At 44.7% G+C, this 27,825-nt stretch overlaps 1 protein-coding gene across 1 annotated transcript in view; it reads right to left on the reverse strand.

Annotated features, from left to right (window-relative positions):
- CAMTA1 (calmodulin binding transcription activator 1) overlaps positions 1–27,825 on the reverse strand; it is a 250,618-nt gene that overhangs the window by 211,449 nt on the left and 11,344 nt on the right. The window contains exon 2 of the mRNA XM_019470737.1: positions 4,784–4,919. Coding sequence (XP_019326282.1) covers positions 4,784–4,903 — 120 coding nt within the window. The 5' untranslated portion in view covers positions 4,904–4,919. The remainder of the gene's footprint in view (positions 1–4,783; positions 4,920–27,825) is intronic.

Consider the following 27,825-nt stretch of genomic DNA (forward strand, 5'->3'; position numbering starts at 1 on the left):
ATAACATACATCTATATATGAGAGAACAAGATATTTCAAATATATGAGCTCTGGCGCATTCATCTCGTTCTCTGATCTCTCTGATCTGAAATTAGTGGTGTCAGGCTAAATCAACGCTGACGAATGACCCTCCCTGACGAGCCGGGGCTGCTGGCAGTGGCGGTTGCTGCTCAGCTGGCAGCGCTGCTCCCTCTGTCACCCCAGCACAGGAACAGGAGCATCTCCACTGATGGATGCTGCTGCTGCTGCTAAAGCCATTGGGTTTTTGTAGAGCATCGGGCTCCTGCCAGTAATTTGGCAAAGTCACATCACAGGCAGCGTTGCTCCTGCTCAGAGCGGGACTCAGCAGGGCACGGCTTTGCCCTGAGTTTCAGGGAACCCTCTTCTCTAACTTCTCTTCAGGCATTGGGTTTTGGAGAGACCAAAATATCCTCAATAGAGGACAAAGAGCAACAGAATCGGCACCAACCTTCCAAAACGCAGAGGACGAGAGGGGGATTTACTATAAAAATATGACCTCATTTTAATTTTAGCAGCAGTTTACTATGAATTCACGTGAATGCGCCATTTATAGGCACCTGGAAAGGTTCATGGCCAAGAAAAGGCAAACGCACCAGCTGAGCCAACCATCTGTAAAATCGGAGCAGCACCACTCCAGAATGATGTTAAAGCTATTTCAACACTCCCCTTACTATTATTTATTAGTTAAAATTTTTAATTATGTGAATTGATTAGGAACATATCACCAGGGATCCTAATAAATTAGAATGACCTCATTTTAATTTTAGCAGCAGTTTACTATGAATTCACGTGAATGCGCCATTTATAGGCACCTGGAAAGGTTCATGGCCAAGAAAAGGCAAACGCACCAGCTGAGCCAACCATCTGTAAAATCGGAGCAGCACCACTCCAGAATGATGTTAAAGCTATTTCAACACTCCCCTTACTATTATTTATTAGTTAAAATTTTTAATTATGTGAATTGATTAGGAACATATCACCAGGGATCCTAATAAATTAGAATTTTAAAAAGGATCACGGACTGGAGATTTTTAATGGATTCCACAAAGAATTGCACAAAGAGGCATATTAAGGGAAAGGCCAAATTAACTTCTCCTTTCTGATTTATCCAGCAATTTCTAACAGGATTGTGCATCAGATTAACCAAGTAATATCCAAAACCCTCATGCAAAGTGATGTTAACCAAGACAATAGCTTGAGGATTTCACACAGTTATCATTTAACATCCGCTTGGTTAATTAGTTTATTCCTCTTATTCCTTGTTTATTTGAATTAGTGTGTTCCTATTTAAATTGGTTTATTCCTTATTTATGTCCTAAATTTGCTTTAGCTGCATTGTTCATGCTCACCAAATCCTTCTATATGGTACTGATAGACACCAGCATCCCCAAGTATCTGGTGTAAACTTTTTGGTTCAAAATGCATTTTTTTTGCTTACCCAAAACTTGGTAAGATGCAGAAGCCGTCACGCTGATGACACTCAGGAAGTAATTAATTATTAAGTCTACTAATACAAATGCCTTCTCAGAATTGGCTGGTCAGCAGTTTCACAGGCCAATGTGTTTCTCCTTCTTGCCTATTACTTGCAGTTTCCAAAGCTCTGTTTGGATGCTATCGATGCTCTTGGCTGTCGGCTTTGCAAGTATTTTTCCATCAGTGCGATGATGATACCTATTTATCTTCTGGCTGCAAGAGTCGCTGAGATGATCTGGCAGTGCCACAAGGCAGACAGTTATTTCATGCCCTGTTAAACTGTAACGTGGTTAACTACAGTATCACTCCAACTTCGAAAAAAGCCTTTTTTATTATTTTAAATCTGTTGCCTATGTGTCCAAGTAAAGAACATCGATTCCCATTAGGATGGTATCAGAAACATAAACCCATAACGCTATCTGTGAAGTAGCATGGTGTACTGATCGAGTAATTAAGAAAGTTAAAAATACATAATTCTGCCCAAGGAACACTTGGAGGTCAAGAAAATGAACTTTTTCTGCATTGTTCAGAACGGAGACTGGCAGCAATCTCTTAGATGCCGCCCGGTCAGCGAGATGGGACAGCAAGGGGGTATCAGGGCAGGTCAGTGAAGGGACGGTGCAGCAGAGTGCGGAGGGGTTTTCTACAGCTTTTGGAAAACACTGACGCTTTCAGGCACACTCAGTACAAGAGATGTTTCTACAGTGGACCCAACTCTTTTAGACCCAGATTTATGCAGGAGTTAAATTTCAGACCCAAATCTCTATTTGCCTGTCCCTGTTGGATTCTTTTTGTCTGTCTTTCCATACATAAATTACTACGACTTGAATCATTGGTTCCTTTGTATGCTCTAATACCCGGGGGAAAAAAATATTAATTTCTTTTCAACACTTAGATGATCACTCTGGATTTTGATACACCCTTAGTGCTACTTAACACATAGATTTATGTGGAAGTTGTGTTCCTCCAGTTCTGAGCCCCAGTAATAACTGCCATTAATTGTTCACAGTGTTGGCTCCGGAACCAGGTTTGTGCTCGGTTATTGCTTTATCTGCTGCAAGACCTAGCAACGGTAAAACTGGCCGCATCCCGCATCTGCCAAAGGCAGGAGGCTCAGAGCTGGGTCTGTCGGGCCTCGCAGCGAGAAGATTGAGGGACGACTTGATGAGAGGGTGCGAGTACCTTCTGAGAGATAAAATACAGGTACTAAAGGGCTCTTAAGCTGGAGAAAGACATAGAGGAATGAATGGCCGAACCCTGGCACATTCAAATCACAAAACAAGTACTTTGACACTCATTTTCTTAAGTGGCAAATGTGATCAGCCATGGGAAGAAACCCTGAGAGCTGTGCGTTCTCCAGCTCCTGATACATCCAATTTCAGATTTGTTACTTTCCAGAAGACACACTTCAATAAAACAGAAATTATTGGGTTCAGTGCAGGGCTATTTGAGTTAAGTGTGATCGCCACGCACATCCACGCACTCAGGCACTCTAGGGGTTGATCGCTTCATCTTTGAAAAAACGTCAGAAAGTATTTATTTAATCATGTGCATGTGTGGTAGCCGATGGTCACCACCACTCTCCTACAGGGAAGTTTTGCAGCGCAGGTTTTGGTATTCTGCATTGTTAAGGTTCACAGAAGTTAATTAAATCTCGCTCTCTAAACCCGAAACAAAAACAACGCACAATTTCTATTATGCTGACTTTTCTTTTGGCTTGTCATAATAAAACACTGTTATTGGATGCAAAAATTATGGAACAGAGTTATGCCTCTCTGGTGTAATATAATGCATTCCATTTAATACTATTTTAAACCCAAAAACCTCATTAAAGCAGACAGAACGTAAGAATGACAAATCACCCAGAAGGAAGCTGGAGCATGAGATGTATTCCAGGCACTCGGCTGCTTCGAATCCCCCACGCTGAATTTGGTAACACCACGCAGGTGTCCAAAAACCCCCAGCACAACTCTGGGAGCCACGCTGGGGAGCACAGGGTGCTCATCACCCGGATACGAGAAAGGTTAATTCCATGCAAAACATCTGCCAGGACTGGGGGTGAGGTCGGAAAGCCTGGCTTAGCCCGAGGTCCAGCCTGAAAGGTATTGGACACGCTTCGAGATAACAGGTTAAGCTTTGCCTGTCACTGAACAACACCAATTATTCCAAATGCTGCAAATTGTGCTGTGTTATGCCCGTGTAACTGGGTGCAGCTTCCTATCCATAGGGATGCATGCAGTCTATTAACTGCAGAAATCAATACAGCTTATACAAATACATACCCTTATGGCTTCGCTACTCATTTGCCAAAATTAGAGTATTTCTTAATGACACAGCTAAATGCTACAATTATACGTTTTAACACCCTTTTACCATTTTGGCCTGAAGTTCAGTATAAAATGCAGGGAATACAGCCCTACTGTGTTAGGAACTAAGCTAGGCAGAGCTCTGCAGTTAGACTTCTACTATCAGAAAATGTAATTCCCATTTAATAAAATATAAAAGAACAAGTGAAATAAATGTACTTCTTATCCACATCTGTGCAGGCCTTTAACATCAAAAGTGATCAGTGCTATGAAGTAGCTCTCTCCTCACACAGACGGAACTGAAGAAAGAATAGTTGTGTCAAACGACAACATATTTTAGAACAAACAGGCTTACTCCAGAAATACTGTGTCACGTGAAATCATCCATCCGAATTTCTTTGAATGGGTAAATACCATCAGTAGAGCAATGGCCTCCTTCAAAACAAGCCTTGAAGCAGAGTCTGATTCTGGTCTAAATTCAACAGAAATTCTACCTCTGTATACTGTAAGACCAACACTTAATAAGCATATGGAAAATTATGGCAATTGCTACCAAAAACTAGCTGGTATTTTGTGAGAATCAAATCATATACATACAAAGCTTACATGGTAAAAAAAATGCTTAGCAACCCGCCCTGAGATGTTTGGTCGCTCTTGTGAAGTACCTGTTACAAAAAGCACGTATTCTACCAAAAGACGGTTGATGTGAAGACACTTCAGTGTCTTTCTTCAACACCACAACTGTACAACGTCACAACAACCAGACAGCAGTAACACAATCAGACGGTAAAGCTATATTCAAATTTTGCTCAAAGTAGTAAAAAAGAACACACATTTTTTTTTGGGGGGGGGGGGAAGCTGGAATTCAGCAAATATAAATATTTTTCTGAATGTGTGGACAACTTCACATTGAATGTATTTTGGGGAGCCGTTGCTTCCCAGCCCACCTAGCACCCAAACCCGCCCCCCCTTCATTCTCCTACCTCCACTCCTTGGACTTTCAGTTTCATGTGATCCTCTCTGGTGGTTTTCCCATCTTTCCTTTTTTTCCAGCAATATCCATCTTTCCTGTATTTCACCTTCTTCCTATTGTACAGGATCATAGAACCATTCTGTGGTCTGAAAACAAGAAATAGTTTTGGATTACATAAAGAAAGAAAAAAACACCCCACCCTAAGAGAGTTTATGAAGCAATGTACTACAGACCAGCGAAAATCTCTACAGAAAAGCAATATTCCGTATTTGGCATAATATAAATCTTCACCTTTTGTTGCTGTTAACTGGATTAACTGATGTTTTGCAACCTGCAAAACTTTACTTGAGAATCTTGTACCTAATGAAGTAAGTGTGCCAGTGAGAGGGGTTTTTTTTTGGGGGGGGGGAGAAGGAAAACTTATAAAATAGCCAGTGTTTTTGTAGGATATATTATGATTGGGCTCAGCTACACACTGAAAATTATAAGGAAAGAAAGGTTAAGGAAAAAAGAGGATTGTTATTATTTTATTATAGACAGTCTTTCTCTTTTGAACGCATCAGCGGGATTAGATAACAACAACCTCTAACGCAGCACCAGAATATGGATGTTGGCTTAAAAAGGCAATAAACAAGCAAAAAAGAAAGGAAGAAAAAAAGCATTAGCTTATACATTGGTTTTGCTGTTCCTGCTTCGATCAGTGTCAGACATACAATAACTTTCTCTCTTTTGAGCACCTCCTTGACTTCAAAGACACATGAAAATATTTTTCCGCTTAGAAACCACGTTGATGCTTTAGAATATCAATAAAGACACAGTGATGCTTGCCCAACAGACAGGAGTCAACATCTTTTTGGTGTACGACAGTATTGCACAGAAATGTTTTGCATTCTGCTAAGCCAATACACAATGGACATTTCTGCTGTAATACTAAAAAATAATAAATAAATAAATAAATAAATAAAAAACCCCAACAACACATCACTGCAGAGACAGCATGCATCCCACGCAGGCAGCAGTGCTGTAGATGCTGCAGACATTTACAGTGGTGCATTAGTCACAGTAATTTGGCTTTAGGACACCAAGAACAGAAAGAAAAACGACGACATTAGCAGCAGCAATAAACAACTTTCGCAGGAAAGCTTTGGCTGGAGCCTTTTGATAAAGTTAAGCACCTGAACTTGTGTAAACAAACCAAATTAACAGAAAGAAGCTTTCAAGAGAGAGGAACCCCCTAGTCCCATCCAGTCCAGGCTTCACATCACTCCTCGCACCCCTCGACTTTTTGGACGTTAGCAGCCAGGTGTTCTCAGACGGAGCAAAGCGATACCTGGAATTGCTAAAAAACCCACCGAATATTTTCAAGGCCAGCCGACGCAAGGCAGCTCTTTAAATAAGTAAGCCAAATTAAGTGGTTTATGTTCATGCAATATTGGCTTGTGATTTCAGAGCCATGCCAAAGGTGCAAAAATCAGTGCCTGGCCCAGCTGGAAAAGCATCCTTCTTCCCTCCCGCTTCTATGTTTCAAACAGCACGACGCCATGAAATAAGCAGAAGAACAAGCTTCTGCAGGTACCCTCTTCTCATTTTTCTCTAACAAAATACTCCATTTGAAGACAACCACCTTTACCCATATTTACCACATAATAATAGTGCAGTAACATTGATGTAAAAGCTGTTAATTATAGAGTAACTCATCCCAGTGCTCCATTAAGTGCATAAAGGCACCTTGCTACTGAGGAAAACAAGCTCATGATGGTTTTCTACCACCATCGGCCAGCTAAAATTACCTAGATCAACCAATACAACGCCCTTCCTCCATCAAAACAAACACCATCAGCAATCATGGGATCTGCTACCAAAACTCCATCCTTTTCCCTCATCTCTGCACGTAAGTACTCATCTTCAGGTACATGCAAAATTTACATGCCTGATTTATGCTCAGCGTTTGCCCTGCAGAACGCACGTGCACATCACAAATTTAATGAATGTGGCTGGAAACTGCACAAAGTCTCTTTCCGTATGAAAACAGACTTTCTACTTCCACATACATTTGCAAGACTGAAATGATCTTTGATCTAAGTGATTACTAGCACATTTTTTTACTAAAACAGAAATTATAGATTTTTTTTTCCCCCACATACACGCAAATATTTATTCCCTGTGACCAGAAACCCAAGCTCTGTTCCCCCAAGACTATGCCCCCTCCTCCTCCTCTGCCACCCGTGTCCCAGCAGCCCAGACCCAAGGGCTCCGTGAGGCTGCTCCTCCTCTCTAGTCCTATACATCACCCTGAAAATAAATGCTTGGGTGTCAGTGCAACCACGGCGTCTATTTGACAGTGTCGTAGATAGTGTGGGATTAATTCAGTGGAGATATTACACGTCTTGTTTCGGTGTTTATTCTATAAACCTCCAGTCACTGCACATGTCAGCTCAAACCCTTCTCAAAACATCAAAGATTTCCCCTCGTCGCTGTCGCGGAGACGTGCCCTATGGCTTACAAGAAGTCACCTGCATGTTTAGGGTGAGTAATGAAAAGACGGCGTGGGAACTTATCTCCCGCCTAGTGCCTCGGCACTCGCACGTGCAGCTTTTCAGAAAACATACACTCGAAGGACCTGAAAGTTTTTTGATGTGAGTAAAGTACTGCTTTTCTTGCGTTCAGTGCCACGAGAGTGCGCACGTGAAGGGACCACAGAGCTGAGCTCTGCAACCTCGCTGCTGTTCTGCAAGGCTGGAATCAGGTTTTTGTTGGTCTATTTCCGCGATGAAAAAAGAACATGAGAGGTCACTGGAAAACCGTTAACAAGATTTATACAAAATAAAGCACAATGAAACAAAATCTCTTAAGGATCTCTGGAGCAGTTGTCAATTTTGATAAGAGTGTATCGAGTTGCTTTAAGACTCATAGAAAGCGACTGGTTTTTAAAGATGTCTTCATAAAATGAGAGGCAATTTTAACCTGATATACATCGCTATTATATTTCTCTTGCTGTAAGGAAGAACAGAGAGGGAAGATCTCCCGTGCTTATCTCTCTGGCACACAAACACAGCCAAGAGCACCAAACTGATGGTTGCGGGAGGACTCAGCAGATGAGGTCTGACAGCGATTCCCAGGACGCACGACGGGTGTGACTCCCAACCCAGATCTCCCCTGAAGGTTTTGCTGCTCAACCTGAATTCGGGGATTTCATTCGTACCTTTGCAGAGGAGGGGAATGAAACCGCGTGCCTGAGCATGGGCTACCCTGGGACTGCAATTCCCTACCGGCTCCTGTGGGCGTGTTTTTAGGAAGCCTGCAGCCAAGGCAAGGTTGGCTTGCCTGCGCGTCATCACACACGGAAAGCAATCGTCTTCCTCTGTACTAAACTCCACCTCGAACCACGGCTATAATAACAAATACTGGAACATTAATGGCAATTTACTTGATTTGATTAGCTACTACTTTGCAGCTACACAGTGCTCTTTTCATTAATGCAGGACTAAATGGAAAATAATAAAACAGTATTTTAATATTACGGCACAGCTGAAACCAAGCAAGCCAGAGTGATCTAAACCCAACAAGAAGCCTGTTTGTGCTTGCAGCGTGAGGTGGTGGGGCTGCTGGAGGGGTCAGCGGACCCCTGCAGAGCCTGGCCGCCGTGTGCCCCCCTCCCTTGTCCCTCCCCAGTGGGGACGGCCACAGCCCAGTTTTGCAAGTTTTGCATCGTATATGACAAAAACCAGACTCATGGCCGTGAAATGGCAGCACGATCTCACAGCAGGTCGCCTCACCTGTACTTGCTCTACATCAAACACCAGGCTACTCTGCTTACTCACTCCAGCTGATTCCCCAGGATAATGCAGAAAGGTCAATAGCATTTCCCCCTTCACTCAGAATAAATTTGTTTGCAATGAGACAAGAAAGGGTTTGTTGCTCTTACAAAAAAAGGCAGCAAACCAAAGGAAAGGGACTGGGAACAGGTGAACAGAGCAATCCTAAAATGTGACGCTCCCCCCCACTTCCATCAGCGGAGGAGACGAGCACTTTGCCTGCTTGCTTGTGTACAGTAAATTACTGTATTCAATTTAGGCTGGGAACACCAACAAGCAAACCTGCGCAATGGCCACTGCTGCTGCTGCTCCATGAGCAGAGATGTGCACCCTGTCCTCCAGTTCACAAAACCCCCCACAAAATCCCCATGAGCCCGGGCACGACGGCAGGGACCTGCCCTCGGTGCCAGCAGCCGGGCACGTCGCTTGTCTGTCTCCCCAAAAGCTGTGCAGGAGTGAACGCCTGAGCCCCGAAACAAGGGCAACTGGGCTTTTTGCAGAGACAGTGCAATTATTTCTGGTCCCACTGTGTGGAGCTTGCAGGATGGTCTACTTGCTTAGACTCAAATAGCATGCAGCAAAGTTACAACTCTGAATTTCCTCTCTTTTATGAGCCTGTGGCATTTAAAAGCTGCCCGATCTCTATTTAGGTTTCTTCCTTGCGGCCTGGGGGAAGGAGGGGAAAGGACAGGAAGAGCAACTGCAGAGCAGAAAGCCTTTCCTCTTAAGTATTGATGAAATCTGAGATGCTTCCCTCCCTCTCCCCCTATTATTTACCACCACGCTCCCACATAAATTGCCACAACAGCGTAAGAGCTACTTTTGTCCAAATTATTCCTGCTACAACTGGGAAAGAGATACTAAATTCCATTTTCGGACATATTTTCAAAGCTAACAATCATGCCCTGTGGCTGATGCGTCTTGGAACCTGCTGGGTTGCTTGGGGCTATCCGGGGCTCCTGGGGATACTCACTTCCAGCTGAGGACCGGTCCAGGCCACCGGATAAACTGGAGTTTCTCTCAGTAACACAGGGAGAGGTGGTAACGGAGCGCTTGTACCGGCAGGAAACACAGGGGATTTCCAGGGAAGATTTTCCAGAAATGTCGTTTTGGATTCAGCACCAAATTCAGCTGCGCATACCTACCTCTAGCTCCAAGTCCCGTTCTGAGGGGGTTTTGTTTCTTTTATATAAAGTCCCTTACTTGGATAATAAGAATCTAAACCAACTCATCTTGTCATGGACACGAACCAGATGCAAGGAGGGAGTAGACAGAAAACAAGTTAAGATTAGGATATTTTGGTCAACTGATGCCTCGTATCTGCCTCTCCATTGTGCTCATAAATTAAAGTCCCTTTGGCCTAAATGACCAAGATGTTCCCCTAATCACGTTACTGCAATATTAATAAGGCTGTTCAATGCAACTAGTTCCCTCTAAATTGTCACATCAAGATTTGGTAAATGTCAGATGTATCATTTAATGAAAACTCTGTTTTACTGCCTAGGGAGCTCGGGTTGCCGAAAGGGAATTGTAAATATTGCAAAGCCAGAAGCGACTCTTCTCCCAGGACAATGGAATAAGATCAGCCAGAACCCTTCCTCGAGAAGGTCCACAGCTCTAAAATTGATTTTTTTATTTTATCATCTTACACTTATTTCAATTCCCTGCCAAGGTAGATATTTAAAGCAGCTCAGTTCTTTACAATAAAAACACAAAACTAGGTGTGAAGCTGTTCACGGGGGCCCTGCCAAAGCCAGCAGGCATCAGCAGCCTCAGAGCTTGCCACCAGCCCAGAAAGCGCTTGTAAACTGCACCATGGCAGTGAGATGAGCACTGTTCCAGTGAGCCGCAGGTCGCAGAAGTGCAGGGAAAGGCTGCCTCAGCAAAGCTGGTGAAATCCTCTCCCGGCTGATCCTAACACGATGGTCTGATCCTAACACGATGGTCGGGCAGCTGCCTCTCACTCCACGCTGCCTGCGTACGCCATCCCCCGGAGCTGGAGGGCAACAACAGTTGAAGCGATAAAGCAGGAGGGTATCACACACCAGACGCTTTCTGTACCGTACTGGTGCATAAGCAGCAGCTGCCCCCAGTGCGTAGGTGATCAAGCCCCCCTCCATCCCTCCCTCTCGCCCCTGCCACACACTGCACTGAGAAATGGCTCCTGCTAACAGTCTCGATTATGCTGTTTTTTATCCTGCGTAGCTGTTAGCTTTATTTTCTCTGGCTATGAAGTTATCATGGAGTCAAGGGACAGCAAAAGGGGACTATCTTCCATCTTCTGAATCTATGCACAATAATAATGAGAAATTAACTTCCACTCTCCCAAAGGAGCAACCTACTGATGCAGAAACTGGCTGGGAAAAGCTGGAGTCTTGGAGGAAGCCCTGGAAAGAGAGACAGAGCCTTGTAATAAATCATTGCACTGAATCATTGCCCTTGTTTCCCAATGAACAGAAAGAGGATGAAGTCCTTGAATTTGCCTTCATCCCAGGAACACTAACTCCTCCCACATGTGTAAAACAAAGCCAGCAACAAGCACGAGGACACCCTTCTCCGAGGAGCTGTCTTGCTGGAAACCAAAGCCATGTAAGAACTCGCAGATTGCACTGCGTTTGCATCCCAGAATACAGCAGGACCGACTGATGACGTCGTGGTCCAACACGCTGACATTGCTCATACCTGTGTCCCAGCTAATCCAAGCAAGCGCTAAAGCAGGAGTCATGGTTAACCACGCTTGCTTCCTCAACGGCTTTGTGTTAGTTCCTAAAAGAAGAGTGCGATCGTTCTCCTGCTGAGCATGTCTACAGAAGCTTCCAAGATTTGGGGTAAACCAACATGCAAGTCATGACACATCACGCAGCATGACACTACTGTGTCAGGAACTGGTGCTATTACACACTACAAGATACTTCTACTTTTTAGCCTCCAACTCACAAAACACACGTCCTCCTCTTATTGCGTGTTGTCTCATATTACTGAAAAGGAAGCAAAATCCTGTCAAGCTGATTATAACAAAGAATCCCATTCTACAAAAAAGTCGAGGCAGCCCTCCCTTATCACACGCCTTAGCGGAGAAATAGGGAAGCTCATGAAGCAGAGAGACAGGTCAAAGCCCACCGGTGGGCTCCACCGACCACGATGCACGTGGTTACAGCTCCACCAAGAAGATGGCTGCAATACAAATGTGGGGCAAGATGGAAGGGGAAGGTGGCTCCGGAACGGGTTATCGTCATAAGAAATATTCTGCAAATATTGGAAAAATATCATGCCTCAAAATATTCTTCTCAAAAGTCAATTAAACTAAAGAGAGAGGACTGAGAATACAATACTCATGGAAAATCACGTACCTCTTTGAACACACCAAGGAAAATTGTGTGTGGTCAACACGGGGCATTTTAAAATAACACAGAGCGTACATAACAATATCTGAAAAGATTGACGCAGGCCCGTAATTCCCTCATCTGATACTCGAACAATTTGCTTAAAAGCATCATCTATTCAGTTTATGTCACTGACTCGCTTTGCTTCACTGGAAATCACGTTCGGCTGGTTCCCGGCCATACCCGACAGCATCAGTCTCTTCCGGATCTCATCAGGCAGCAGAGACCCACCACCTACGACACCGCCCCCCTCTGCCCGTTTGTCCGAAGGGGGATGGAGTATGCAGCATCAGGAGTGAAAACCCACGCCGAAGTGCCGGCTAGATTTGGGAATGGGGATAAGTGGCAGGAACGAGTGCTCCCAGGTGCCTCCCATCCAACCTAACACCTCGCCATGCAGCAGTCCAGGGCAGGCACGGTTTTATCCTGTAGAGCTCTGCTCCATCCAGGGCTATCAAACGTTCCAGGTGATGGATTTCAAGTAACCATCTACTAATGTCCGCTTTTTTTTTTTCTTCACTCTGTGCAGCTTTAAAGCCCTTGCATTGCAGCTCTCACTTGCAGGACAAGGAGGGATGCACGGGGACTTTCAGTCGGGATTGCTCCTGACTGACATCAAGATTTCAGAAATACCTCATCTCTTATTTCTTGTTTTTACAGAAAAAAATAAGTCTGATGACAGAAGTTATTTCCCCCCTGAGAAACACTGCTCTCTAGGTCTTCATTTACCTTGACATTTCCCCTCTGCTGTACCAATGGCTTATCAGAAGATTAAAGCCCAAATGGAAAACCAAAAGAGGAACATCGAGCAGCCACAGACCGGGACGTCTCACCCTCGCATTTCAGAGCAAGCCCGTCCTTGGCCAAGCAGACACCCAGACACGCAGAGTTGGTTTAGGAGGTGACCAAGATTCACTTGTCAGCATTAAGGAAGGGGTCACCCAAAGGCGAGGCACAGCCGTAACGCCTCTGTTAGAGGGCAATGCATCACCGCACCACCCCAGTAACAGATCTGAAGGATGCTGTAACAGGTACCTGTAGCTCTCTCCCATACAGACAGAGAATTTTAAAATAATATTTACACAGACAAGTGTTTTCAGACTTTGGGGAACCTGTCCATCACAGCTGTATTATGGGCAGATCACACAGGAATTGGTTTTATAAACCCTTTTTTCCCCTCCCAAATAAACGCTTGGCTTTTACCCTCAGGCAGTAATGTGTACTCGCCCTGGAAGAAAAGAAATCCCAGCGTATGTTCAGCCTTTCTCAGCAGGACCACAAACAAAAGAAAAGCCCCTCACAAGAACTTAATACAGATGTTCAGATTTCATTGTGTCTGCTGAGGACCCAGCAATGTGTCACCTTGCAGGGAGAGGCCACTGCCTTGAAAGTCGTCATTGTCTTCACTTGAAGTCGAGATTATTAGTGTGGCAACCGAAGGAGTTCCAGATTACATGTTTGAAATTTACCTGATCTTTGAACTCTGCAGAGATGAAATAAAGACTTCAGAAGAAGTCTTCTTATCCACGTAGGAAGAGATATAAACACAAGAAAACGTAAATACACTGGATTTTTTTTTTGTCTCTAGAATTAAATGTCATTTGCATTTAAGATGAAAGTGAATTTATTTTATATCTACAAAATTTAAGAAGTTAAAGTCTAAAATAACAGACTTAGCAATTTTATCCAGAGTTGCAGTTAACGCAATGGCTAATCCCATCAAGGGGACATTAATTGGTGTCTGGATGCTCCTTTTCATAGCAGCAGTAGGCCATAAAACATAATCCTTACCTCCTCTTTCCAGCATGTAGCCTCCATGTGCATCAATAAAAGCAATGCTATTCATTAAGTATGGGAGTAATTACCTACGGCTCCAACAAACAGACTGAACAAGTGTGTGCCAGGCCGAAGTTGGCTTTTGTACTGTATCACAGGACTGTTTGTGGGCTGCCAAATAAAGCATTTTTATAAGATCAGGATAAATTTTGAAGACTGAAATAGAAGCTACAAAGCACCATAAAAGTGCTCGGCATTTTTTTGGTGTGTGCTGGGACATCCATTGACAAATCTTACCCCGAAACCAGTTCCTTGGGGCTATTTAAGGAGCAATCAGGACGCCAGTGCCGCAAAAATGCATCTTCCAGATACTTCTGTTTGCATAGTACATTGCTATAGAGATTAAACCAAGTAACATTTGGGGCTCTGCTGACTTAGGCAGGACCAAAGTCTGTCCTAAACTGTCTTCCCAACGGCGAAGTCTCTGCAGCACAATGCAATCAGGTGCAAAGGCGGCAGTGGCACAGCCAAGCACGGTGGCTTTGGCTGTGGGGCAGCAGACCCTTGCCCGTGCCCCCACTGAAGTCCTCAGCAGGCTGCAGAGACAAAGAGTGATGGGGAAGCTATGGGGCAGGTATCTCCATTTAACAACAACTCCGACGGGTACCACTTTTCCTGTGCTAAGACCTATTTTTATGAATGCGCTGGAAAAGCCTGTATGTTTTTGCTCTCCGTACTTGTTCTTGACACAACTAGAAAATAGGGAACAGTGATAACGGCACCAGTAATAGTAATACAACTAATAATAGCATTTGACTTCTCAGCAAACATTTACTCTGCTGTCATTTACGCTCAACGGTATCGCGTTTTGTTGCCAAAGAGTGAACTCCACAAAAGATTCATCCAGCATCTTTGCGTATCGTGGTTACTCAGCCTAATTAATTCAACCATTAACAACTCTCTTATTTTTAGAGCCAATCAAAAAAATCAGAGAAAAAGAAGTCTGTATCGTCAGTGCTTTTGACACAAGAGATGACCATCTTCCCCCCGTCCCTGCTTCGGTTTCTGGAGTCCTCATTACTGTCTCTCCCTCCACAGCATCATCTGGATGTCGTCCTTCCCCGATTTACACCTTAGGGCCAACAGCCCTACTCTGAGTCAGAGTGGGGTTTTTGCAGGAAATAATTTCTGTGTGCCATTATGATTTTGAGCAGCCCAAAATATTGACTATTAAAAACCTCCCAAAGGAGGGAAATGTAAAAGTCAGGCAGCTCCACTGCCAGACCTCTCATTGGCAAAGCCACAAAGCATCCCGGATCACCCTGACTTGTTCCTATGCCTCCATTTATCAGACCTGCTTCTCAACTCAAATATCTGTATCTTGAGACCATAAACATAGCTACTAAAAGAAAATAAACATCTGCTGAAGAAATGTTTCATTACCGAGGTCGGAGGAATTTCCAGGGAGTTGACAGGTTACGTGTTATTTTAAATCACTTTTGCGCACCAGGTAGCTTGATGTACTTTACTGGTATAAATATATGCCATATTGATTTGGGAGCATGGATCTATGCCTTCCAAATTAGCTCTTCAGCAGAGCAGCCTCATTCAAACCCTTGATGTCAGGGAAGAACCTCCCTGAGCTTTGGCGGGTCTGGAGTCCAAGCAGAGCCCTTGGCCCCGAGCACTCCCCAGGTAAATTCGGACGCTGTTAGGTGCCACCTGGGGGCAGCTACCCCCGTCCCTCTATTCTTGGGATAACGTAGCAAGAAAGAGTTACTTGACTAAGGGAAAAAAGAAAAGCTAAACCCAACCTTTCCTATTTTGGGGGCAGAGGAGAGTAAGGAACACACTACAAAACCCCACCGAGGTCCTAGAGGCAGAAAGCCACATTCGGAGATGAACTTACTGCAAATGAATCTGTAAGGGAAATAATCCATCAGCTGAAGTTCAGCCAGCAGACGGCTTCTTACGCTCTCTGATCACCAGGAGAATATAACCTTTTCTGAAGCATCACTTTAATACACTTACGGGTAAGATCACACCTGGTATTTTTTGTCGAGACCAGAAGCCAGCTATAACTTGTGTGCATGCTTTTCCTAATAGGACCAGAAAGGCGAGCTCTTCTCTTTCCAGCAACGAGGTAAGTCAGAACTTGGTTTTAGCACCTTGTCCAGAGGCTCGCTAAGCAGGAATATCCTTCTGGAAACTGCACTGTCCCCAAAGCTGTATATTTAGTTGAAGCAGCTAACAATAGTATTCCCAACAATTTTACTGAATAGCATGATCATTCATGTGTTGACGGTTCTGAACTCTATACCAGATTTGAAAAAGAAATCAGAAACAATCTTTATGAACTCCTCAGTATGCCGAGCAATTGAAACCTCCTCATAACGATGTAGGACCAAAGCTAGAATATTAAAATTGTCATTAAGTGGAATGCACACAAAATGCTAAAAAGTCTTTTGGCAAATTATTTCTTGATATAATGACATGCTATAGACCTAAATCTTAGCACAAGGCGTGAAAAAAGACAGTTAAATCAACTTTGTTCATTTAAATATAATTTTAAAAGAACCGGCGTTTGTCTCTCTATTGCTCAAGGATCTTTATCAATTTCTTTAGCCCTCATTTATTTCTCTTCCTTACTCCCACGGGGATGCCATTTGATTTATTGGGAATTAGTTCTTACAACTCATGAATGCTTTAAACTGTTTTCAGATTAATCATCCCAATACCTGTTAGCGTACCGAGGAGAGCCCCCCTTCGATCTGTATGTTCACATACACCTGAAGGGCTCCCAACCCGCTGTGTGCCAGCAGCCATTTTATGTTATTGATTGCTCTCTCCATGGAAACGGGTCATTATGGCAAGGACCTGGGGCTCCAATTAACTTTTAAAAAACTTCTTTTCAGATGGCCTCGTTCTGCAGGCGTTATTTTGGTTATGGCTCTACCGAAGGCAGATGTCAGCTTTGAAGCAAGGTCACTTCCCAGCGCAGCGGTGATACCCACACCCACAAAGGCTGCCGTATTCTTGTGGGGGAGGGAGAAAATGGAAGAAAAATTCTATTTATTTAGTTAACTTACTTCCAATTCAACTTCCCTGCTCATTGCAACCACTGGCTCAAGGCTTACGAGGTTTTCCCCAGCTGTGCCAAAGCGGGGCCGTACCTCGGTTTTGTCCAAAATACCGTATTCTTAGGGGAGCTGCCAGGATGCCATCGACGCCCATTTCCTTGGACTCTGACAGGTGCTGCCTCCCCCTGCACAGCGGCTGGCGGGAGCTGCGTGGGGTTTGCCAGGGATCAGGAAAATCTCAGAGGGGACGGGAGGAGAGGAGCTCTGTGCCACGCTCAGGAAGTGCTGAGAGGAAGGAAAAAGGTTTCTGGGTCTCCCTCCGCCAGCAGCGCAGAGCTTGGCTCATGACTTGAGACGCTATAAAAATCCGTAAATATTTGAAAATTGAATAATCAGTCGTTAATTATAAATTTTAATTGAGAACCACTTCAAAATGGAATTGCAGTTTGACAGTCGATGAACTTCCAACACTGCAGCCAGCAAAACAGCTGGCAAAAACGCAAAGGCAGACCTCAATGTCCTCCGGGCATCCGGAGAGACCTCAGATGTTTGGCAGCACCAAGACTAACTAAGGATCAGCGGGAGCTGGGGGCTGGCGAGGCTCTGGCTGGAAGAGCCAGCAACGCTCTGACAGTAGGGAGTCAACTCCCAAACTTTGCTCCAGCACAGGGTGAGGACTGACCACTACAGACAACGTACAGGCGAGGGCAGTGGGGACTTCAGGAAAGACGCAAAGCGCATTAAGCATATAAGGCATACTAAGCATATTAAGCATGTAAGCATGTATGGAACCGTTTGTTTGCTCTCTCTCATGTTTTTGAAGCCTTACGAATTGGCATCTACCAGCTTTCAGAGCAAACGCAACCCCTGAAAATGAACCTGAAGGAGCGGTGCAAACCGTGGGCACCACCGGCTATTGAGCATCCTCCAGCAACGGCAACACCGTGGAGAAGCGCTGCATCCTGCACGCGCCACGCACAAAACAGCATGTCAGCTGTCAAAAAAAAGGCACGAAGACGTTTGGCCTGACGGCGTTGAAGAGAGAGGAGGAAGAAGCCACCGAGGTGTCCTCTCCCCTGCAGCAATGACGCGGCTCCTCCATTACGCCAAGCCAGCAGGGCGCGATGCCTTGGTCCTCGCAGCCCGGATCGCACGCACCCGCCCTGGCATCCCGCCTGCCCTGGCACGCAGCTTCTTCCCGACGCCTGGGAGGGATCGCGGGTTTATTTTCTTCTTCTTGGCGTGCTCGCAAGGGATGTGTGAGGGAGTGGGAGGAAGCTTCCCACAGAGCCCCAGGGAATACTCTTCCAGAGCAGGGGCTTGCGCAGCACTTAAGCTCCAGTCTGGGAGGGGTGTCAAGATGTAAATGCAGAAAGCAAAGCAAGGCACGGCAGAAGATGTGCGGAGCACTACAGGAAGGGCTGGTAGAGGAGACACTGCGCTGCTCATCAACCACCACCTGCTGTTTTTCCAGGCAAAAGTATTTTATGCGATATTGCAATCTAATTAAAAAAATGTCGATTTACGCATGGACTCAGTTGATTGCTGATTAATAGTGACTATATAAGTAAACCTGGATTAACCTGGAAACCGGAGGCGCTCAAACTGTCTAATAAGCTGGGCTGATGGGGTTGGCTGTTTCCAGTCCTCAGCCAGGACCATTGGCTGTTTGCAGGGCTGGAGCTTAGGACTGAGCCGAGCCAACAGTTGAGGTTAGTTTTAAGAAGATGGAGCAATGCAAGCTACCCTGGCCTCGTCTGGGAAAAGCAAGCGCTTCCTCTCCTCCCCAGGAGGGCAGAGCTCAGCTGCATCCATCTTCCAAGCGATTTACAAGCAGTGACACCAACTGAGCGTGAACGTGACCTTCAGTGCACGAGCTCTCTTCGACGGTCACTAATCGCACGCTGCATTCGAGGCACATGCTTAAACACCCTGCAGCAACCTGTTTTAAGCCCCTCCTCTCTTTCAAATTAACCTCAGGAATATAATCTATTTATTTATATCAATTTAGTCCCATCAATTAATGATGACAAAGCAATTAACTAGAATGCCAGACAGTAAAAAATAACCACATAATGCCTTCTTTAGAGGAAATCTATTATGTAATCCCAATCGGTCTTCATTAACACAAAGTATTCCAGTAAAAGGTAGTAATCTAGTTATGGTCTGTGAAATATGAAGATCCGCAAAGTAATTTTTCAGAATTAAGGGTAAAGTATTTTTAGCAAATGGAAAGGAAACATTTTTGCATTTTTCCTGCAAACCTTTGCAAAAAATGGGAGTGCCATAACGTAACGTACCACTACCGAGCAGATTGTGCGATATCACAAAAGAGGCATTAAATTAGCCATTATCACTACAATGAGGCGCAAGGCAGCTTCCTAAGCATCTCCCTTCCCCATGCTGGTTGGTTTCTGGATCAAGCCAAGAGCAAGCTAGCGTCGATTTTCTCCATCCCTCGTCCAACACTCGCTGTGCAAGGATACAGATGCCAGCACCAGGAAAATGAATCTCAAACTGCTGACCATAGTGGTCCTCAAACACCCTGGTAACCAGTTTTGGGGCTGAAAGTGTTCAAAGCAGTGTTCCACAATTTTATTCAAATGATGACTTAATATACTGCTCATCCTCGTCAACAGCTCTCCTTCACGCAGGGCTCACAACCATCACAATGGAAGGATGCCACGAGGTGACCTGACCCTGACTCCTTTCCTACGCCGCCGGCTTGAAGAACTGAGCAAATTACTTGTGCACAGAAAAAAGATGACTTATTCGCTCCAATATTTAATGTGACGCACTTCAGAATTAATACATCGAGTATTTTAACGATACTTATCTATTTTACCAATTTTATATATTAAAGATCCAATGATTAGAAAAATTAGATTAAAAGCTTACAGGAATCCACAAAACAACCAGTTTCACATGGAAACACACACTTTCCAATTTTAAGCCTTAATCGCCTTCAAACTTATTAATAAACTAGTAGATGATAAGAGAGAATTAAACCCAAATATAGAAAATCCTGCAAACAAAGAACACAAACAAATATAAAGGTAGTCAACCACTTCTCCAAAATATGCCAAAGCTGTTAAGCACTCTTGACTTAAAATTTATAATGAAGCAGCTTAAAAAGTCCCAAATTCCTATAGGAATGTGTTTACAATACAAACTCAATTATTGTCTTATTCTGATGCTTATCTTTTCTTATACCCTCTCAGCTCATCCTACTTTTGAATTTAATTACATTACAGTATTTTTAGTTGAGATGAAATTACACATTTTTAGATTAATTTAGCCTGAACTAACTTTTGATAACAGAGAATCCTTTTCCTATCATGCCCTAATTTGAGACCATCTAAGCATGAATCACTCTTTTAAACCTTGTGTCGCCCCCCCCCAGTAAAGCTGCACTCACCATCTCCAAACGCAGCGTGGCACGCCGGGCATTGAAGGGTAAATGTTTGCCCAATTTCCTTTGATGAAAACCCTCCTGTTTTGCTCTTTCCTCTGTTATTTTCCGAGCCCAGGCTGACAGAGAAGAGTCAGGCAGTGACTGTTCCCTACACACTGGCACCAGAAATGTCACTAAGAAAGGCATGACCTTTTCCGTTTGTTAAAAAAACAACACTACAAACAAACAAACAAACAATCAGCCTTGTATATGTTTACATACACAAGATTTCCAGAAATAATTAAAAAATTTTATCAGAATTTCATTCTGGTTATTTACTGGGGAAAAAACCCCAAAACAATCCTCTCATGAATACTTTCTTAAACTGAATTGATATAATCCAGAATATTTTCACTTAAAAAGCATACATTTTATCACTTGATCGGGGTTCTTTGCTGTCTTTGCAGCTGAGGTATTTTACTGTCATTTTAGCTTAGCAGCGATGAGTCCACGTGCCTGTTGTTTTCATAATCTATGTAACTGTCTGCCAGAAGACGGAGACGGACAATCCAGACACACTCAGAAGTGTTCCAGGGATTGGTACTTGTTCCCCACGGTTTATATAAAATCCTTCTATGGTGTTTCCATCTGGTTAATATCAGGTTTTATGACGATAACTAGATTTTTTTCCTGCATTCCAGGAAACCCTTTACAGCAGCTATGCTTTAGGAATGTAACGCCTCCCTTCCTCAGCACGGGATGCCAGTGAAACCGACGGGGCGATGCTCGCCAGCTTCAGCCGCGTCGTCCCTGTGCTGGCACAGCGAGCAGGAGCCCGTGCTCGGCTTCACCCACCCAGGGACAGCAGCTACCCGTCCCCGAGGGAAACGAATAGCGCAGTGGTTTGAGACATGCATTCGCTCCTGTTTGTTGTGCCCCAAATGCTCTGGGTTTGCAGCACGCAGGGGAAAATACAGGTTTATGGGGATTTGTCACCTTTACTGACTTAAAGAGCAATCCAGATGTTTCACATTTCCCTAAGTTCACTTACAACCACCGGGCTTACAATGGAAATGAGACTTATTTTAGCGAATCAAAGGGCGATATTCTTGTAATTATATTTCAGGTCTGCAATCAAAGGAGAAGTATGAGATGAGAATACAGGCTTAAAACACGCCCGACACTGAGCTCCCCTCCAAACCAGATGTTTGAAGCCCCTCTCTGCTCAGCAGGACCCCACCGGGGCGTGAAGCTTTCCCCGCCGGACGCCTTGCGATTCCCACGGGATCGCCCGGCACAGCGCTGCCCACCCATGCAAGGAAACCCAGCCTCTCCCAGGGCTCCCACGGGCTGCTTTAATCCAACCACGGACGCCACAGTTTTCCTCTCACCTGCCTCCCACCAGTTGTTATCTGACACAACCGTCAAATCCTAAGCGTATTTAAAATCTGCTTTCTTAATGTGCCAAGCTTAGAGACTCAATCTAATTATTGTAACTGAGTTATAAGCTGTAATTGTGCTAGCGCTGTGCAAGATTTTCACTTTCTAAACCTTGACCAAACTATGATTAATATCAACAAGAAACTAAGATCAAACATTAGCTTCCATATAAACTATATAATCTGAAGGAAAAAAAAACCCTACGTATCTTTTGTATACGTTACTGAGAGTGCACTAACATCCTTTAAAAGGCCAGAAACCACTTCAGCACATTAATGTTACAACAGTGAGACCATGCCTGCTTATCAGCTGGTTTGGTTGTTTTTTTAATTGCTGAGATGAGCAGTATTAAATACTTGAAGAATCTCCAAGTTTAAGGACACAATTGTCACCGTGACCCCCCCGTTCACACCCTTGGGATGTTGTCCCAGGCTGAACCACAGGGCAAACCCTGGGGTTCTCAGTGCAGTCCTATATAGCAAATAACCCAACGCATTTTTCCAATCCAGAACACAGAAATCCTGGGTATAAACCGCATGAATCCCGAGCCTGTGTTACTGAATGCACTCCAGGCATTTGCCATCTCTTCCGACGGCTGTTGCCTGCGCAATACAGGAATTTCTCCCATGCATTCATGAATATAAAGTACTTCCATTAAAGGTCCATGTTTTTATGTTCCAAATGCAGCAGAGACTGAAAACTTCAAGATATTCATTGAGCATCCATCCCAACAGCCGCAACCAGCAGTGCTCTGATAAACTGCTCTGGCTGAAGGCTCCTACAGTCACCGAAACATGGTTCAGGCGCCTGCGAAGTCATCGACCTTCGGCTTCACCCAATTTCTACTGCTGATGCGATATGCAGACCTGCCAAATGAGATGGGAGCCCGGCCACCCTGCCGACTGCCCAGAATCAAACACTGGTAATGCCCAGCAACAGGAACCCCTTCTCATCAAAATGTCAGCATCTCTTTTCCCGATGAGTTTTGCCTCGAACACGTATGCAAACTTTGGGGAAGAAGCTGGTGTAGGCAGCAGAGAAGTAATAAAGAAGCCAAAGACAATAATCCTGCAGCCTGCCCTGTTTGACGGGGTTTTAAAGACCCAGAGGAGATCAGAGGGGGCTTCTGAAAGTGGCCTTTGTTAAAACACTACTAGAGCATCTCATGCTTCTACCTGAGATAGCAGAGGCAGGAAAGGATCCCCGATCCTCTTTAATTTAAATAGATATGCACACACCAGGCCAGCCGCAGCAAAACCTTCGTGGTTTTTCCCCACGTGGTGGTCACTGGCAGCCCAGGCATCTCGACGCCGGTGCCCCTGCAGCCTGGGCATCCCTACGCAGAGAGCGACGTCCAGATGCGGCACAGTACCTGAAACGCCTCCAACATGGTGCAGGCTTTCCACCTGCCACCTCCGTGGTCTCTTACCTGGTGCTCGCCTATCTCGAGGTCAGAGCTAATTACTCACTCTAATTTCCCTCCCTTCTGACGGAATGATAACACTATTAAGATCTAACACATTTATTACCAGGACTCTCAGCCAGAGAGTGTTAAAACTTGTGAAAGTGACTTTGCAAATTAGCAGCAGTCACTGAGCTAACGAAGCAGGACTTTTACAGGGGCTGAGAAATAATTTCTGTATTATCAGACGGCAATCTGCTGCACGAGGAGAGATTTGGTCTGGAGCAAAAACACTCCATGGTGCAAGAAACGATAATCCACGCAGAATCAGGCAACAGAGATGAAATAGGAGACAGATCTAACTCTGATGAAGCACAGCTTAGGAAAGAGCTAACTTGATAATAACGATAATTAAAAAAGTAATAATACTTTGTACGTCATAGTTTTACTTTCATCTGAGCAGGTGGAGAGACTGAACTGCTTCAAGTAAACTTGGTAATAGTTCAGAAAGTCCTGAGAGCAAGTGGTTTTTTTTGTGGTGGGGATTTGGGTTTGGTTTTTGTTTTGTTTTGGTTTTTTTTTTACTTCAGATGAGACTTCTTTTGAAGTTGTCAAAAGACTGTATTGCCATTAATGGCTCCTAAACAGTAGGAAGCAGGATTAATCATTAAAAATAGATTAAAAAAAAAAAATCTAAAATGCACCGTTTGCTTGTTAGTTTGAATGTCACGAGGCCATTCAGCAGAAATGTAACAGGGAAGCAGCACCAAGAGCAGCACAACAAAAGCAACAATCACTTCTCTAACCCGATGGAGCTCCCACGGGAACAACAACAACAACAACAACAACAACAGCAACAACAAAACCCAGAAAGAGGTGGTCAGGCCTTGATCTCTTCCAGAGTGCTTCTCTTTGCAAAAATCTTCCTGCAAGAGACAAACATGAGGATTTAAGAAAAAATATTAAAAAAAAAGAAAAAAAAAATCAGAGAGGGGAAGGGCACTGCGGAGCCTGGACCCCAGCAAAGCCAGTTGTGCCCCCAGCTTGCTGGGACCCAGCCAGGCTGCGGCCACGGGACCAGTCTGGCACCATAAACCTCTGGAGGATCTCAGCCCAACAGCAACAAAATTAAAACGGTAATTAAAAAAGAGTTCAATGAGGATGAGGGTAGGAAAGCCTGACCGACAAAATCCTGCTCTGTGTCATGTACCTCTCTAGGTCCATCGCCTGCATCTCCTGGGTCCCAGGATAAACAGCTGACAGCTTTCATATCCAAATCCCAAAGTGCTGCAAAGTGCTGCCAGAGAAATTGGGCCCTCCGCTTTTTAAAGAATATGTATGTTTTTCCTGTGTGCCTGATCACACACAAAGCTCAAGCAAATGACGAGCAGGTCAAACAGCGATCCAGGATAAGTCTGGCATGTTTCACTCCTCACTCTTAGAGGAGACTTCCCCAAATTGCAGGGTCAGAGGAGCAGGCAGAGGTTGCAGCGCAGTTTCTTTTAAGTTACACAACACAGAATAGGGCAAGAATATGTGCATTGGGATTTTTTTTTTTCCAGTTCCAACAATTCTTCCAGTGCTTAAAACAGTTACTGGCATGGCTGGGGAGGAGCAAGTCCTCCAGCATCGGTACAATCCCCCAGCCCTCAGTGGGACCCTGCAGCACCCCCCAGGGCTGACACTTGTATTTCTCCATCACCCCCATCCCCTCCTGCTCCCCAGCCCAAGGCAGCCGTAATCACAGCCTGACTGCGCTCATGCCAGCCTGCAGAGGTAAGTAATCTTCACAAGGCTCCGGTTATGAAATCTCATCCAATATTGGGGATTTCGGTAGGGGCAGGTGGACAGAATAAGGGAAGTCGTATCAGATATAACGGTCCCTTCAGACCTGGGATCTGTGCAATGGCGCTGCAGGCTTTAGAAGTGACTTTTCTTTTTTAATTTCAGGAGCCAAGGAGATGAGAGGGAGAACTGAAAAGAAGAAAACGAACAGAGCAGCATTTAGAAAAGCCTGGGAGTAAACCTGGAGGGAGAGGAGGAGGCAGGGCAAGCAAGCAGAGCTGCGATTATAAAATCCTCCAAATCTTTAATGTCCTAAATTTAAAGCAGAGCATAAAACAATGAACCACTGTTCACTGGCACTGTTATCACAGGGCAGAATTAATCAAAAAATTGTTTGCTGAACAATTTAGAGCTCATTAGATCTTCTAACGCAGTCTGGGATTATAAACGCCACTGAGCAGGGAGAGACATCCCTGTACCATGCATTGCCAGGCGGCCGCAGCTGGCACCCAGTATTTGTATTTCTTGTTTGTATGCGTGCCCCTTCCCAGAAATACAAGCAAGGTTGGGGCAGTGAGGGGGAAAGGTCAGGATGCAAAACTAATTAAAGCCCCAGCCAGTGGAAAAGGCTGCGCATGGCTGTTAGTGCGGCACCGCAGCATCACCATGAACACCGACAGCTGAGGAAGAGTGAGGCAGCCTCTGGAGAGCTCAGGACAAGCAAGAAATAAGAAACACGAAATACACTGTTTTCCCAAAACCCCCAAACCACAAAAAAACCCAAAGGAAAACCCCAAAGCCACAAATCGTAGGCTTCTCTCAAGACTCTGTGAGTGCCCTTGATGTCTGAGGATGCTGTGCTGGACGCTGTTCTCGAGGATTTTTCCAAATCAGACCCCCAAGAAGTTCCTAGAATAACTGAATTTGGAACGCTGAGGACTGCAACTTTTGTTCTGAACACAGCTCTTCTGTGTTTCCAAACACTGAGCGGATTATGATGGGAACAAACCGATTCAGATGCCAGAGCAAAGGTCTTGGTGGGTGCCTGGGAAGAAGCGACATGCTCAGGAGCTGTCGCATCTGCCCTGCACTTGGCTGAGCACTCGACGAAAGCTTTCTAGCCCGCAGCACCAGTATAGAAACAAACACACCAGTAAACCAGAGAGTGAGGAGTCAGCAGCCAGATAAATTATGACTAAGAAGTCGGCAGCTTGCTGCCCAGCCAATTTCTCTCTCCTCCACTATGTCAGCATCGCTGGCTTTAGAGTTTCCCTCTGAATATTGCAAAGTAGAAATAAGAAACAGGACAATGAAAAAAACCTGACTCTCACCCACGTTTCAGCTTAGCATTGGTGGCTGGGACAACACATTATTCAGTGAACCGAATGCCCCCTTACGCACAAAGTATTTTCTTGATAACTGGTCCAACAGTTTCAACCTTTCTTAGCTGCTCACAAATCCTGTTACACAGCAAAGATTTGTACCAGGGCTTTAATTTACTTACTGTAAATAAACCCGGCAACTTGGCCAGATCGTTTCGTGAGTCACTGGTACACCCAAGCGCCCAGAGGATTGTAATCCTCATTCCAGCAGCATGTGGTGCAGCTCTGTGTTACAACGCCAGGTAATGCACTGCTCGTAGCATCCTGCCATTTCAAAAGATCCAAAGCCTTTAAAACATATTTGGTGTTAATGTCACCTTGGAGTGATGCAGAGATGGCTGTCCCTGTCCCAGGAGCAGCCCGCTTTGACTCCTGACCTGGGGGCAGCTCAGCTGGCGTGCTGAAGCACCGGTGTTTTCAACGCCTTTGCAAAGACGTGCGGATCATGACCCCACTGCACGCCTTGCTGCCACGCTTGTTTTTAGTGAAGGCTGCTTTGGACGAGCTTTGTGAGGCTGCAGAGAGAACTGATGACACCCCAGAAGTTTTGTCTCTCTTAAGAAAACATGCAAAGGTTCTCTTAATTATCACTTCACTGCCTTTACTTGTAACCGTGTAAATCAACTCCTAATACCCTGTTTGCTCAGTGCGGCAGCAAAGAGCAGGAGGAAATGCAGGAGCCTTTTAACCAGAGAGAGTTAAGTAAAATAGAGGGAACATCCCACAAATACCAAAGTCAATTAATTCGTTACAGAGCAAGAGTCCTGCATAATTTGTCCTTTGAGTAGTTTATTTTAGCTAATTGCTTATCCAGCAAGAAGATCTCCCCTGTATGACCCATTTGCTGTGCAAGAGGCTCAACTGATGGGTAACAAATGGTCACTTTCCAGAGGGCACCGAAGCGATGGCACGGGGTACTCCGTATGCCACTCTGGTCCTCAAACCCACAAACCAACCATGCAGACTATGGAGGGAGAGGAAAGTGCCAATAACCTGCTGGAGCCCTGCGGGCAGGGTGAGCACCAGCTCCCTGTTTTTCCAGGGGAAACCACGGGAGACCACGGCTCCCCTTTCCAGGACAAGTGTCTCCATGAAGATGGAGAACAGAAGGCTGCAGATAAGATGCCATATGTAGGGCTTTACTCCCACCCTCTGCTCCCCTCCATCGCTGCAATTCAAAGTGACAACATTTGCCCATTGCTTGCGTTTTATTTACAATAGTGCTTAAAACAATAAAACAATTTCACTTGTAAAGATGGTGTTCTTCTGTCATCTGCACCACTCCCTCAACTTCACTACTGGTATAAGATGAAGCACAGACAAAACCAAATGGCTTAATACCACATTTGTAAAATCCTCCGTTTTTAAACTTTACTGGAAGACAAGCTGAGCAGAGAACTGTCAGACCCGCTAACTGTCTTCCAGCCAGCCGAAAGATGGAACAAGTACAGATGTTATTAGTCTCATTAAAATTTTGTAAATTAAACAGCGAGAGGGAACAGCCTTATTTATCTTAATTTAGTTAATCACTGACATTATAAAATAAATACAGAAATAATACTGGGGGCACAATTCACTCTCACTGGCAGCAGCAG

This window comes from Aptenodytes forsteri, unplaced genomic scaffold (assembly GCF_000699145.1).
Source record: "Aptenodytes forsteri isolate BGI_AS27 unplaced genomic scaffold, ASM69914v1 Scaffold16, whole genome shotgun sequence".
NCBI lineage: Eukaryota > Metazoa > Chordata > Aves > Sphenisciformes > Spheniscidae > Aptenodytes > Aptenodytes forsteri.